The 16,801-nt window shown below is 39.2% G+C and overlaps 1 protein-coding gene across 1 annotated transcript; it reads left to right on the top strand.

Moving 5' to 3' along the window:
- Positions 1-2,088: 2,088 nt before the first annotated feature.
- Positions 2,089-16,077, top strand: LOC131689388 (guanine nucleotide-binding protein subunit beta-1-like). The gene is made up of 2 exons (XM_058974444.1): positions 2,089-3,807; positions 15,206-16,077. Exon 1 carries the CDS (start codon positions 2,785-2,787, stop codon positions 3,805-3,807), a length of 1,023 nt encoding a protein of 340 aa, XP_058830427.1. The 5' UTR covers positions 2,089-2,784; the 3' UTR covers positions 15,206-16,077.
- Positions 16,078-16,801: the final 724 nt, after the last annotated feature.

The following is a 16,801-nucleotide window of genomic DNA, read 5'->3' as shown; positions in this document are numbered from 1 at the left end:
GGCACATTTTACTGTGACATTTTGAGAGACGGGCTTGTAGTTGTGATATATTTCATGTGCTGTATTGCAACCAAGAGTGTAGATATGAGGTTTGGCATTGAAAAAAGATGCTAATTACAGTCAACTTGGAAAAACAGCACAACGTAAAACATCGCATCTACAAAATCTTAGCAAAACTTTGGTATACTATATATGACATTTTGACTTGAGATTAAATTAACATGTAAAGAGTTATTATTTTTCTCTATTTGTGGACGATAAAGAGTCAATGCTTGGTTTTTATTTGGCATAATTAACTCAGTTTGTTTACATTTGTTAGATATGACGTTTTGAATAAACGGTATAGAATTCTGCTTTTTTTCCTAAACCGATAGAGCTCATCTTTCTAAAATTTAGATATATTATATCTATTACAGTAAAAAGGGGGGTGGTTATGTATCCTAACATTAAAGAATCGATTTTTCTCCATACATTTTTTTCTCGAAAACAGTTAAATTTAATGTGAATTTACTGTATCAGTTTTTTGCTGAACAGTAAAATCGATTGTTACATGAAATTTTGTTAAATTAGATTTGTTAGATTTAATCTACTGCGAGAACTCTGCGTCGAACTATGTTGAAACAGTAATAACTATAATATTTATTGTTTTATGATCGTTTGTAGGGAAAATGCTCTGGTAAAATTCTATCCAGGTGAATTCTTACTAGAAGTTTATGCATGAAAATAAAAGAGATTATAGCTACTAGAGGGAGCAAACGCTACTGTCTCCATGTACGATGTACGGTGGAAAAAATAGTGTGCAATGGATTTTTGACGTAAATTACGCCATAATTATACTAGACATAGTGGATAATCAGTGCATCCCACGTTGGTGCATATATGTGATTATTAGCGTAAATCGGGAATTTGGATGCATACCATAGAAAACATATCCCACCGTAATTTTCTGATCATAGCAAAGGTTTTGGACATCCGCATAGCTTCCTTGTGATTTACCAGGTGCCGATCATTCGTTAGCAGCAAACAATATATCAATGCTTTTTCTTGAAAAGGGCGATACTAGCAGTGACACCATTCAAAGAAAATCAACAGTGAATATTTCCAGACTTGGTTTTATTTCCTATTTAAGAACCATTGTGTTCTTTACATCCTAGATTGCATGATTCAGTTATCGAAACCCAAAACTTCATAAAGTATTTGAAATTATTAAATTAAAATTTGTTTTTGCTATTGAAATTGTCAAAATGATAGTATCGCCCCTTTGGCGATTGTTTACTTTTTCGGTCCCACCTATCAGCATTGAAGTATCGCCCTTACGTTTTTTTTACAATAACTACCGTTTTACACCACCGATTTAGTCCGGGTTTTTTCAATAGCGATCATTGTTACTATTTACAGCTAGTATCAGCTTACTAATTCTAAAAAAATACGATAAAAACAGTTTCGCCTCTAAACTGTTAGCAAAAAAAGTATCGCCCTGTTTGTTTGCATGGAGCGTGAAGGGCGAAACTTTAAATAAACAAACAAAAATACAGTTTCGCCCGTTGTATTTTTTGCTGTAGTTTAAGAAAACAATATTGTAGAATCCAAATTTTTAGGTTAATTTGTTGCGTTTCAAAGCCCCCATTCGCATGTATGAAAAAAGCCTTATGTATACATTTGTAAGTATCGCCCTTTTCACAAAAAAAAGCGTTGATATGAATTTCATGTAATTGTTTTCGCCGACGATTTCTATGACGTGCTCTCGTCAAATGTTTACACTCTAACGAGCTAGCCTAGTATATGTAAGCCGTGCCTGGGGCAATATGTGTCAAACTAAGCTTATGTAAGAGCGAGATAATAGATTATCAGTGTTAGCAGCGACATGCGACCTCTAGTAGTTGTAATCTCTTTTATGAAAATACATAAAAATTACATCAGAATAAAAGAGACGAAAATACTAGCGAAAATAGATGCGAACTAATGCATATTTTTGTTTCTCAGTGTTCAAATTGAAAACGTGTATTCACATTTGGCATCGCTGCTCAGCTGGCAACGTGCGAAAGCGACGGATAATCGAATTGAAGCCGGACGAAAGCTGGTCGTATTGAGCGACTGAGCGTAGTGAGTTGCGCTGAGTTTCCAGTCCAGCGAAGTGAGTGTAGTGTGAAGTTTGTGTAGCTTATTTTTGTGGAAAATCATTGTTTTTTCGATTAAATAGCCACGAAAATTACTTGTAGGCGGCGATCGTATCATCTACTTGTACTGTGCGGTGAAATTTTGCATAAAATCGACAGAAATTCATCGTTATATGATATCCAGTTCATGACAGCACCATAATTGGGTGTTATCTCTTTCTCGCCTCATACTAGTAGATTAAGCGAAAAAAGGAGAACGGAAGTTTTTTTTGTGTGTCAGAAGCTTGATCTTCGGAAGGGGTGGAGCGGAAACCTCAATTACGACAACGAAACTCGGCTGAATGTGAGCTTGCAGAAGATTACTATTTGGATTGTGATGATTATGGCGGTGATGATTGTGATCTAGCTGCCAGTAAATATAGCAACAACCGTTTTTGATGGAGTAATGTGGACGAAGCTTCATGATCATTTTGAGGCAGTGTGATAATTGTGTTAGTGGAGTTTTTATTTGCTCTCGCTAGTAATTGTTAATTGGTTCGACGTGGAAAAATAGCGAAATAAGAAAAAACGGTGCAATCTGAATACAATAAACGCAGAAGAGGGTGTTTGCTAGCTGATAAGGCCCTGATCGCGACTGGCGTTTGTGACGAAGAAGCTAGGTACAAAAATGAATGAGATTGAGGCGTTGAGAGTCGAAGCGGAACAGCTTAAAAATGCCATTCGCGATGCTCGCAAGGCAGCCTGCGACACGTCGATCGTTCAAGCGACCAACCAGTTAGAAGCGGTTGGAAGAATACAACTCCGAACTAGACGAACCCTTCGAGGACACTTGGCCAAAATTTATGCAATGCACTGGGGCAGCGATTCCCGGTATCTGGTTTCTGCCTCACAAGACGGAAAGCTGATAGTGTGGGACTCGCATACTACCAACAAAGTTCATGCCATTCCGTTGCGATCTTCCTGGGTAATGACCTGTGCATATGCTCCATCCGGGAATTACGTTGCTTGCGGCGGTTTGGACAACATATGTTCCATCTATAATCTTAAAACACGCGAAGGAAACGTTCGAATTGCAAGAGAATTGGGTGGTCATACGGGGTATTTGTCGTGTTGTCGATTTCTCGACGACAATCAGATAGTAACCAGTTCCGGTGACATGTCATGTGCGTTGTGGGACATAGAAACTGGACAACAGGCAACATCTTTTCAAGGCCACTCCGGAGACGTCATGGCCCTTTCACTGGCACCTCAAAACAAGACCTTTGTATCGGGGGCATGTGACGCGACAGCCAAACTTTGGGACATTCGTGAGGGTCAGTGTAAACAAACATTCCCAGGTCATGAGAGCGATATCAATGCGGTAGCATTCTTCCCTAGTGGGCAAGCGTTTGCCACTGGATCGGACGACGCCACATGTCGGCTGTTCGACATCCGTGCAGATCAGGAATTGGCCATGTATTCACACGATAACATCATCTGCGGTATCACGTCAGTGGCATTTTCCAAATCTGGCCGCCTGTTGCTGGCTGGCTATGACGATTTTAACTGTAACGTGTGGGATACGATGAAAGCGGAACGAGCAGGCATCCTGGCAGGGCATGATAACCGCGTGTCCTGCTTAGGCGTTACAGATAACGGCATGGCTGTAGCTACCGGCTCATGGGATTCGTTTTTACGCGTTTGGAACTAGGTATTTATTTTTTATTCTTTTTAAGTCAACCTATGTATTGTATTTACTTTCAATGTATATATGCTGAATGCCGGCGTTTCTCAAACTTATTTTTTAAATTGATATTAGCGTACATGTTCAAATATCGAATTAACTTGAACTATTTAGGTAATTATTCTGATACATGAATCTTGTTGAATGAATGGTGTATCTATTTGTTAAAATAACCGTTAAAGGGCAAGGTCAGGAACATTTTCTTTATCAGACTAGAATATTCCCAATAGTGGATTGTGTTGGGCCTATCCATTGAGGAGTGCTCGGGTGGAAAGCATTTAAAGATTCTATGACTATGCGAAGAAAGAGCCAACAATGAATATTAAAAAAGTACAGTAAGGTGTGCAATTTACTTATTGAATTATGTTGTAATCATGATTGTTCGCACATTGAAGCGTTGTTATAACTTTTGTAAGAACGTCCGTAACTTTAAATCTTTCATAGTATTGGTAATACAGCGCTCAACTATGCACAGATATTATTTGAAAGTAGACATAATAAAATACATTGAAATGTCGATTTTAAAACTACGCAAATAAATGGCATAAATCTAAAGAATACATCCTTCTGAAAAATGTATGTAGCAGACCGCCACTATTTGGTCAAATCATTACCAGTAGATGCGGATAGACTTACAGTAAGCTGTATTAGTGTATCAGGTAACTTTCCTATTATTGCTCTTATTTTCTGATTTTTTAGCGGGTCAGTGCTTTTGTCAAAGTTGCTCAGAAGATCAAAACGTTTAAGGTGGTATATCGAATAGTATGGGATTCTTCCACTGGGAAGCGCTAATGAACCAGAGCATGTCATTTTTTTTACTTATTCCTGACTCTTTGGAGGGTTGTTGTTTTCATTTTCCTTCGAACTATAACCGAAAACGGTAAATGTCACTAAGGAAAAGAATAAATCGATGATATTCCGAAAATAGGCTCACTAAATCGTTAGATGGCGTTTCTCTTTCTCCCTTAACTAAACTTTTTTCATACTGATACAATGTTTATGAAATTAAATTTGTTCATGATCTTTGCGTGCATAGAAATTTATATTTGAAAGTCGTAAAACTCCTGTGAACCATTTGTGTAACACCACTTACACTCACGATGGTGATCGGTAAAGGGGCTACTTACAACAGGCACAGATTTTTTTTTTGATTAAGGATGTTTTAACCTTAGAGTTTTTCGCCTCTTTTCGGGATAGAGAAATCTCTTTTGAAAAAAATCTCCAACCCTATGTGCGGGGTTAAGAATCGACCCCAGATGAGTTGCGTACAAGGGAATCGATTTACCAACTACACTCTGCCCGCCCCTACACGCACAGAAATAATGACACAACCTACTTAAATACAGAATAATACTACACACTAATGACATGAGTTATACTATCATCGAAGATACCGTCCTGCTAACAAATCAGGAATTCGAGATACGGTAGGCCAAAATGGCATGCTCAGCAGCGCTACTTAGTGGCAGAACATCAAACTATTTTGTTCTGTAAATCAAAACGTTGCTGAAGACACAGATCTGCTGAAAAATTAAACTTTTGTTACAGTAGATCGAAAAAACCATGCTCACTAGCACCGCATGGCGGTAGAATTTCGACATATTCTCCCAATCAAAAGGTCATAGTCTATTGCCTAAGTTGTGCTCCAAACGATACTATCTGTGCTGTACAAAGTACAACGCGCGAGTGCTCATATTACAAAATTTGGCGCGAGTACCGGAGGGTTAAGTAACAACTGTCCTGCGACTTTCAGGAGAACCAACTACGGTCGCCACTGCTCTGTTTCCAAACTTCAGTGAGTTTTCAACAGTGTTGCCACAGTATTTGACTTCCATTTGAAGAAAAATACAATTAAAGCTAAGTTTATGTCTGTCCTTAAATTTGACTAGTATAAGTAACCTGTCTGTTGTTGGGGTACAACAAATAAACAAATATTAGAATAACGACCCATGCGAATATCGACCACGGGGTGATACCAACAAATTTATACACATACACGCTAGCATACGCGATCAAACACCTTTTACAGATAATGGCTCGAGCGATTTGCGATAATACAAATTTAATCACAAATTCGAACATGCAATCACGATCATCTACGCAATCCTACCCTTGCAATTTCTCAAACTCAAATGTTAACGTGTTAGCCATGTACCCATGGTTTTAAGCACCATCGTATAAATGTCCGTTTGTACGCGATAATTAATCTTTCAAGCCCCACTCTTGGTCCTAGCAACCCACAGTGTAAATTTAGCAGGTATTTTAACTCTTTGCTAAAACTAAATAACTTAGCCTTACAATATGTTTAGGAAAGTTGTTGAACACCTTTCTTTTCATTTAAACAGAAGCTGAAGCGGTTCTAATTTTAGAATGATTTAAAATTGAACTGTTTAACGGTTTTAGATAGAGCTTGATTGTCTTCGATGAAAGCAACACAATTTTTCTAAAAAGAGTTGTAGAACAACACTTTTTAGAAAAATTTACTGAATGCGCGCAAGCTCTAGCTTTTATACTTTCCGTTGCACGACAAATCAAAGTGTACGTTTTAGGGTGTTCCTTAAAAAACTGTTTTATTTCTATAACACTTGCAATATTTTTTTACACTTAAGTACCCTTTGGACAACATGAGCCCTCCCCTAGGTTGACGGGTTTGACGGTATTGCAAACATCATCAAGCAGCACCTGACAGACAACTGCTTTAAGATGGTTATTGCATCACGCCGCGATAGTGGTGCATCGAGGAGACCGAGAGGGCTTATGGGCCTTTTTTATGTTTTGTGTTTTTTCATACTCCGCACCAGCCCAAACTAACAGTCAGCTAGCAGCCTGTGCACATTGGCGAGGCAGGCTGGTGGATCGCCGTGGATTGACCTTTTTTGTGGGCTGTGTTTGCAGACATTGTTCAACAGCTTAATGGTAGTGTTTATGGGCACAACTCGCAATGGGAGTTATTGCGTGTCGTCTAATGGTCAGCTTCGTCATCGTGCACAGGTCTGTCTGTGTGTGTTCGGCTGAGAATTTGTGACAGTTGGATCAGGAAATGGATGCAGAACTGGCGCATATGATCGAATAGTTGGTAAACCCAGTGTTCAATAGGTGCATTCGCTTCTATTCATTCTGAAGATTGGAGTGGCAAATTAAGGTATAATTAGTTTAACGACGCACGTGAATCATCCACTCCCGGTCAGCATAGCATGATGAAATCCTGTTTCTGTTGTAGTTCTATTAGTTTGCTGTTCCACTACTGATGTATATCAAAAAAATATCGGTCAATTTATACTATTCTAGTTAATCTCTTTGCATCCTATTTCTTTATTCAGCATATTAGGAACCCTTTTATTACTATATCCTAAATTTGATTCATATTAACACCAACTAACACAATTAATTGTATATTCTCTCATATACACTCACAATCTCTCCCATTCCAAACGTACAAACGCTCGGTTCCTTCGCGATAACACAAACTTGGCCACAAACGTGAACATGCAATTGCAATCATCTACACCTACTCAAGGGAACCCACCGCTCGCGCGATCATGAATTGGTCACGTTCGGAAATCTACCCTCAGTTATAGAAGCTTAGACTCATACCTTCAGTTGGACCAATCGCTCATTCTCACTAGACAACATTCCACGGCGACATGACCGGGAACTCTAGTGATATGGGGAAACTGACTCTTCTAGCATCTAGGACTAAAAATTAAACATCAGACTCACGTTCCGCTCGCAATCATTCAAGAATACATGCGAATATGCGAATGGCCACGCGATTATAACATCGAATCTATGCACGCAAAGTTACACGCTAGCGCAAGCGTCAAATACATTAACATACAAACGCTGGAGCCCTTCGCGACCACACTATCCACGCTAACAGACAGATATGCACCCCTGGACTCGAACGCTAAAACTCCCACCTTCCATGCACACACCACCATAGGACTCATAATTAGACTTTACATACAATGTCACACGCAATAATTACAGGTTTTCGTCTGGCAACTGTGGGAAGTACATCTCAAACGCAGAACTTATCATTTCAATTATGGCTTTGGATTTGCGTTGCCTGTGTTCAAGGCACCATAGCTTCGTCCGTCAGGTCAAGGATGTATAAAACCCGCTAGCCACCACCCTCGGCCCTAGTTGCCCATAAAGGGATAAAAAGTACCCTTTGGACAACTTGAAGATTATTTTGGGGCGCACAACCAACTATTCAGAGAACTTTTACGCTTTTTTTCAAATAGCATTAACTTTGACTAGGATATTGAACATTAAATGTCATATGAAGCATCATGCTTTGACATTAAATATTCAGTATCCTAATCAAAGAAAAAAAATTGAAAAAAAATGGCAAACACGATATTTTTGTATATTTTTCAATATTTACTAAAAAAAGTTAATTTTTAGTAAAAAGTACACCACAGTATTGTTTTTTTTGTGAATTTATTGTAGAATAAAAAAGTAAAAGGCATAGGTAGAATTCCAGCGTCTTCGACAAAGTTTTTAAAATTTGATTTTCTTCAATTTTCTGGAAGGCTGCAATCTCTATATCGAACCATTAAAAAGTTAATTGTCTAATTTTAATAAACTTATTACCACCCTCTCGCAGGTTGATGGGATTGACGGTATTGTAAACATCATCAAGCCACAATATATTCAATAGAGTTATCTAAATATAAGGACCTTCGCTCTTTTTAGTTTTTATTTGCACCAAGTTCTACTACTAGAGGTTAATTAGTTCTCATGTTAATAATCCACCAAACATTATGACTACTGAGGATTTGATTTATATAAGAAGCCCGCTTCAAGATGTTGATTACAATACGCCTCGATAGTGGTGTGTCGAGGAGGCCGGGAGGGCTGATATGAGCCTTTTGTCTGTTCTATACCTTTCCTCTATTCACCAGCTCATAACCAACAATCAACCAATAACAAATAGATAATTGAGAAAGGATGTGCTATGTGTGGTGATTGGCTATTCAAGTATTAGTAGTGTTTGAAGTACTAATGTATGTCTCATGTGATGATCATAACTTCAGCTGTATCTTGTACCTATCTAATCTATTACGTCTCTCATATATTGTCTTTTATTTCTTCTTTTCGAGTCCTATACTGCCATTCTACACCCGCCTTCAGCTGAATCAACAACGATGGTGATAGTGAACGTCTTAACACTCACACATTCTCAAACGCGGTCTCAGCGGGAACCTACAAAAATGCCATCGTGCACGCGATTACGAATCGGTCACGTCCGAAAGTCTATCCTTGATCCTAGAAGCCTAGGTCCATGCCTTCAGCTGGACCAATTAAGAAAATACGCCCATACCTATTAGACAACACGTCTCATGGCGACATGACCGGGAACCCTATCGATATAAACGATCCCACTCTCTGCCAGAATTCAAACCGCGCACTGAAAATTTAATATCAGACTCACGGTTCGCGCAACCATTCAAGAACACACGTTACAAAATCACGTCAGCGCACAAACGTTAGAGCCCCTCGCGATTTTCCAAGCAGCCTACGAACTCGCAAACATGATTACACCCCGGTGATAAGGTGAAAATCTCAGCACTCATAAACTTACCAACACGATCTCAAGTGTCAACCTACAAACTCCCGCGCTCGCGCCATCATAAATCGGGATCGTCCGGAAGTATCTATCCTCGGTACAAACAATCTAGGTCCTTGTTAATTATTAAAAAAATAATAAAATTGAAAAATAACTACCATATCCACTAGACAAAACGTTCCATGGCGACATGACCGGAAACTCTAGTGATATGGGGTAACTCTCTCCCTGTCAGAATGTGATCCGTACACCGAAAACTAAAGATCAGAATGACGGTCCGCGAATATATAAATCGCCGCAGGGTTTCAAAATCGAATTTATACACGCGAAGTCACATACACGCGAGCACACAGGACAAACACGTCAACATTACGAACGCTTAAGCCCTTCGCGATCATCTACGCACACCTATGTCCGCGATCGCGTAAACTTGATAACACTGCGGCAATTGTGTGAACGTTTTAGTACTTACGAAGTTACAAACGCGATCTCAAACGCCAACCCGCAAATGCGCGATCATGAATCGGTCACGTCCGGAAATCTTTAACCTTTATTCTAGCAATTTAGGTCCATACATTCAGTTGGACCAATCAAAAAAATAAAGCTCATATCCACTAGACCACGCGTTCTACGACGACATGATTGGGATCTCTAATGATATGGAAGAGCCCACTTCCTTCTGGAATCTGAACCGTACACAAAAAATTAAGTATCAGATTCACGGTCCGCGCGCGATCATTCTAGAACACACGCGAATATGCGAAAGGCACACGGTTATGAAATAGAATTTATGCACGCGAAGTTACACGTTAGCACACGCGACATACAAACGCACACGCGATCGAGCACATTAACGTACAAATATTCGAGCCCTTTGCGATGATACACGCGATTCCGAGTCCCTACGCCCGCACATGCCTGAACCGTACAAAGAATATCACATTCAGAATCACGGCCCGCTACAATTGGCCTATTGCAGTGTTTTATTGGGCGACATTGCCTGTCTCGTCTGCAAATTGTAGTATGTGATTCTGACGGGGAGCCCTTCCGAGAACCTAGCTCTACAGCTCCAGTAGGACAACTCTCGAAAAAAAAAAAAAAAAAAAAAATTAATAAACTTATTACCCCGTGGGCTTGGGTGATGAGCCTGATGGGCGCGTACTCTTGCTTCGTCGATAAGAGTGGGAGATCCGAGCGAGTGCTGGTTCATTGATCTCTGAATCTCATGACTAATAATCATTCGATCGAGTGTTTTGGCGGACGGCTGATATGGATGTTTCTCGTTTCAAATGGGGGAACATACTGGTTCGGTTGTTCGGGGACTCATTTGATCTTGAGCATAGTGATCGAGTCATTCGATTCGGATCAATGGACTGTCATCTAGAAGAGATGATCAGGCGGGTGTTTTTATCTTTTAAATCGCTCTGTCGCTCTGGCTCGTGAAGATGGCGAGTAACACTCGTCTATAACGAATCGGATTCGCTGTTTTCAGAAACAGAGATGACAATCTCTTATGTATGGAACCTTCTCTTAAACATACTTTTCAGCCACTAGTTAATGCTCAACTAGATCAACTTAATAAACTGAAACACGTAGCTTTTGAAGAAATCCTATCCACGTGAACCACGTCACCAAACACCCAAAAGTAGTTTAGATGCATGTAATATCTATTTCTTTATCGCTCTCGCAGGTTGATGGGATTGACGATATTGCAAACATCATCAAGCCACAATAGATTCAATAGAGTTATCTAAATATAAGGACCTTCGCTCTTTTTAGTTTCTATTTGCTCCAAGTTCTACTACTAGTTATGTTAATAATCCACCAATCATTATGACTACTCAGAATTTTTATTTATATAAGAAGTCCGCTTCAGGATGTTGATTACAATACGCCTCGATAGTGGTGTATCGAGGAGGCCGGGAGCGCTGACATAAGCCTTTTTTGTGTTCTATACCTTTCCTATTTACCCTCTCATAGCCGACAATCAACCAGTAACAAATAGATAATTGAGAAAGGATGTGCTCTGTGTGGTGGTTGGCTATTCAAGTATTGGTAGAGTTTGAAGTACTAATGTATGTCTTTCATGTGATGATCATAAATTCAGCTGTATCTTGTACCTATCTAATCTATTACGTCTCCCATCTATTGTTCTTTTATTTCTTCTTTTCGAGTCCTATACTGCAATTCTACACCTGCCTTCAGCTGGGTCAACAAAGATGGTGATAGTGAACGTCTTAACACTCACACATTCTCAAACGCGGTCTCAAGCGGGAACCTACAAAAATGCCCTCGCGCACGCGATTACGAATCGATCACGTCCGGAAGTCTATCCTTGATCCTAGAAGCCTAGGTCCATGCCTTCAGCTGGACTAATTAAGAAAATACGCTCATACCTATTAGACAACACGTCTCATGGCGACATGACCGGGAACCCTATCGATATAAGGGATCCCACTCTCTGCCAGAATTCTAACCGCGCACCGAAAATTTAATATCAGACTCACGGTTCGCGCGACCATTCAAGAACACACGTTACAAAATCACGTCAGCGCACAAACGTTAGAGCCACTCGCGATTTTCCAAGCAACCTACGCCCACGAATTCGCAAACATGATTACACCCCGGTGATAAGGTGAAAATCTCAGCACTCATAAACTTACCAACGCGATCTCAAGCGTCAACCTACAAACTCCCGCGCTCGCGCTAACATGAATCGGGATCGTCCGGAAGTCTCTATCATCGGTACCAACAATCTAGATTTTTGTTAATTAATAAAAAAAATAATAAAATTGAAAAATAACTCCCATATCCACTGGACAAAACGTCCCATGGCGACATGACCGGAAACTCTAGTGATATGGGGTAACTCTCTCCCTGTCAGAATGTGATCCGTACACCGAAAACTAAAGATCAGAATGATGGTGCGCGAATATATGAATGGTCGCAGGGTTTCAAAATCGAATTTATACGCGTGAAGTCACATACGCGCGAGCACACGCGACAAACACGTCAACATACGAACGCTTGAGCCCTTCGCGATCATCTACGCACACCTATGCCCGCCATCGCGTAAACTTGATAACACTCCGGCAATTGTGTGAACGCTTTAGTACTTACGAACTTACAAAGGCGGTCTCAAACGAGAACCCGCAAACGCGCGCGATCATGAATCGGTCACGTCCGAAAATCTTTAGCCTTCATTCTAGCAATTTAGGTCCATACATTCAGTTGGACCAATAAAAAAAATAAAGTTCATATCCACTAGACCACGCGTTCTACGGCGACATGATTGGGAACTCTAATGATATGTAAGAACCCACTTTCTTCTGGAATCTGAACCGTACACAAAAATTAAGTATCAGATTCACGGTCCGCGCGCGATCATTCTTGAACACACGCGAATATGCGTGTGCCTTTCGGTTATGAAATAGAATTTATACACGCGAAGTTACATACACGTTAGCACACGCGACATACAAACGCACACGCGATCGAACACGTTAGCTTACAAATGTTCGAGTCCTTCGCGATGATACACGCGATCGCGAGTCCCTGCGCCCGCACATACCTGAACTGTACAATGACTATCACATTCAGAATCACGGCCCGCTACAATTGGCCTAATGCAGTGTTTTAGTGGGCGACATTGCCTGTCTCGTCTGCAAATTGTAGTATGTGATTCTGATGGGGAGCCCTTCCGAGAACCAAGCTCTACAGCTCCAGTAGGACAACTCTCGAAAAAAAAAATTAATAAACTTATTACCACACTACCCACTATTTAAGATAGTGGAAAAGTCTTGTAAAGCGCAAAATTTTATCATGAGATTTGAGTTGTATCTTTTATATTATTGTCAACCGTGAAAGTGATTTAAATATACTATCAAGGGACAATTTATGAAAAACCAAATTTTCAATATAACTTTCGCAGTTTAATTTTTTTTTAAAATACCCTTTAGATGTTTTTCAGAACTTCTAAAAAAGAACATTTTCTTCGAATTCATCAAAACTCCAGCTTCTATCATTTAAAAGATATTAGTACTTATAATATCAAAAACAGAGTTTTTGAAAAAAAATTTTGCGCTATTTTAAGAAATATCATGCTCGCCATTTGTTGCTTAATTATACCTCGAATTATGACCTTATATGTAGTTGAAAAAGAATCATCTTTTATTTATTTTATTTACCCCAGTGGTTTAAACATACTATCAAGGGGCAATTTATGAAAAACCAAATTTTCAATATTATTTTCCCAGTTTTAATTTTTTTCTAATATATCCTTTAGATGTTCTTCAGAGCTGTTGAAGAAAGACTTATATGTAGTTGTAGAGGAATCATCTTTTATTTACCTCAGTTAGTAATATTGGTATTCCAAAGAAAAAGTCGGCGAAGGCGAAAAAGCGCTCATAACTTTTCAACGATGATAGCTAGATATGTGGCGACATGAAACAAATTATTCGCCTTAAAACAATCGTAAGGTTTACTGAAGGCTGCTTTAGTTACAATACCGCAAAATTTATTTAAATAAAACGAATTTTCGTAAAAAAAATTAGAACCACCCTAACTGTTGTTTTAACAAAAGGAATGGGCTCCACGAAAATTTCAACAAAGATATAATAGGGCTGGCGCGCACTTAGGTGTAGTTTTAGTTGTATCTCGAAATTCCTGCTAAATTTGCATTCTGGACCACTGTATAACCTAGGGCCATTAGCTATGGAGATGCGTTTCGATTTCCGCTCATCAGAATCCGATACCAACTTAGTGACCGTACTAAGCTAGCGCCGGATTGACGCTAGCTCCAAAAACGAAAACACTATTTGTGTTTCTGAGCAAACTCCTAGTCCTGCGTGATGTCCCGTAAGAAAAGAAGTTTTGATCAAGCTGATGAGAATTATTGGAACAAAAGCTTGGTTTGGTTTGGCAAGCCAATGCAGTATGATACATTTTTGCTTAGAGGAAAATAACTTTGGGAGAAAACTGCTTTTTCTCTCCCCACAGCGATTTTTTTTAGAACCATATATGTAGCTAAATTAGTTATGAAGATGCGTTTAACTACACGCTTGTGATCCGCATACATTCTAATCTGAAGGTGTCATTCGTAACAGATTTCACTTCTACGTATTGCGATGTTGTTCTTTGCAATTCTGCTTGGGCTGAATTTTTAAACATGATCCAAACAGAGTTTTTAACGTGGTTAAGCTGAGTGTAGGTCATTTTCGTGAGATTAAGCTTCATGCTAACTGTTACGAGTTGTTGCACTAATTGAACTGTGGGTTTAATACGAGTTTTTAAAGTCAATCGCAATAGTGTTATTCTCTAATACGGGTACTTTTATTTCCTTTGACTGACTAATTTCACTGCTCAGCCGGCGGCAACGATACAATACTCTTTTTGGGTAACGAACAAAGCGTCTGCTTGCTTCACTGGTGTCTATAGCGCAGCCATTTATTTGCTTCTACTTTGTGCGAGATGAGAAGATAGACTGATGGTCTGTTTTAATCACTCAATAGTGTCTCGTCATTTCTCTTTTCAACTTTCTTTTCTTACATGGAAATTATAAAAACAAACAGCAAATCTGGCCGCTGGCAGATGTCCGTCAAGATATCGGAAGCTGCCAAATTTTTCAAAATGGCACTACCTTCACCGATGTAAAGTTTATTTTGTGCTCAAATAAATTTATTCCACTTTTTTTTCGGAACAAAACGCTTTTTAAATAATAAGTAAAATATCCAAAAATAACGTTCCAAAACTAACTGCTTTAATTTCGCTCAATTTTGTTCTCAATCTCAGGCAAGCATACGAGACAGGGAATGATGGCAGATCGCATACAACGAAAGCACAAACTCATACATCAAGCCAAGAAGCGAAAAGGGTGGAGAGTGAACACGCTAAATATTTATACACCATCTCGCCACACTACAATCGGAACTACGAGATCATATGGGCAGCTTAGGATAGGACCGGAAGCAACTAGCGCAGACCAAAAGTTTTAACAGTTAACAGTGCCTTCAGAAAAATGTTATTGATACACCAGATTATATTCACCATTGCAAAATCACAATTGTTTAGTAGTACAACAGTCACTTCCTCTTTTTTCGGTAAAGACAAACGGTTAATAAGGTAAATCAGCACAAGAACATAAACGATGCAGCAAAGATAAAACTTATAGTTTATATGTAGATATTTGATTTTGCTATTTACACGTTCATCATTCTATTACATTATCGAAGTAGTACTAGGAACGCACAAAATGAAGTTATAAACAACTTTCATTACTTGTTTAGATAGTATCTATTTAACACAATAGATTATACAGCAAGTCTTCAAACGTATTTACAATCATTCTGTTGATGAGGGGCATGCATTTTAGCTTGTATCTGAAAAGTTACGGCCTAATCGGCGAGATCGGAGCATTCAGTTTTAATTTATTTTTTGTTCTTAGGGAAGCAGAATGGAAAACAAAGGTCGATTTGCAAGTGTGTTATGTTTTTTTTCGAGGGGAAAATTTGTAAAAGAACATGGAAATATAGTGGCGAAACGAAAATATTCATTTATATTCTTTAGCAAAGAATAGTAGTATCCAGTTGTAGGCGTAATGAATAGAACTAAAGGAAGGAAACAATTTTAATTACTTGATAAATATAATTTCTTGGTCGGAAAAAGTGATGCGCCGTCAGTTAATTTGGTAGAAATATAGAAAAATGGCCTTTGCTAGCTTGTATGGCACGCGAAAACCTTGGTATGAACATCATCGAGACCATCATTGAGGGACTACTGATACTTTCCTGAGTGTGTTGAATGGTGTGAATGAAATAAGCGCTATGTAAGCGGTTCAAATGCACGAGATGCTGTGTGTTATCATGCAAGTCAAGATATGCAGTTTGAATGTCGTGGTTCAGCAGCACGAAGCACACTAACTAAAACAAGGTCTGTGTCTCCCTATGATAGCATGTAAGTATCGTTCATAAATTACAACGCTGCGAACTAGGGTGGCTTAACTCAATGATATGGCGGCCCGTTCAATCAATTTATAAAATACGTTATAATGGTTCCATTTCCTAGATAAAGTCTATGAAAACGTGGGTTTCTATTCCATGCTCGGTCTCAAAGTCTCACAAAGCATTCACTTTAATCAGTTGACTTCGTAAAATGCTTGTGTGTATATACTACCGCTCTACGTATAACTGTCCCATGTGTATAGGGAATCCCATAGCACATGGGACAGTTATGCGTATAGCGGCAGTATATGTGTTCATTAAAGTAACACATAAATGAAGCAAATCAAGGCATATAACACTCCGTAACGGTACTTGACCTTCTGTTTTCACAAACTTCGCAGCCGATTTTTAAATCACGTAAATTGCGGGGCTAGGGCTACAATCTGAC

Source organism: Topomyia yanbarensis, chromosome 3 (genome assembly GCF_030247195.1).
Source record: "Topomyia yanbarensis strain Yona2022 chromosome 3, ASM3024719v1, whole genome shotgun sequence".
In the NCBI taxonomy this organism is placed as follows: Eukaryota; Metazoa; Arthropoda; class Insecta; order Diptera; family Culicidae; genus Topomyia; species Topomyia yanbarensis.
This window is presented reverse-complemented; position numbering and strand designations above follow the sequence as displayed.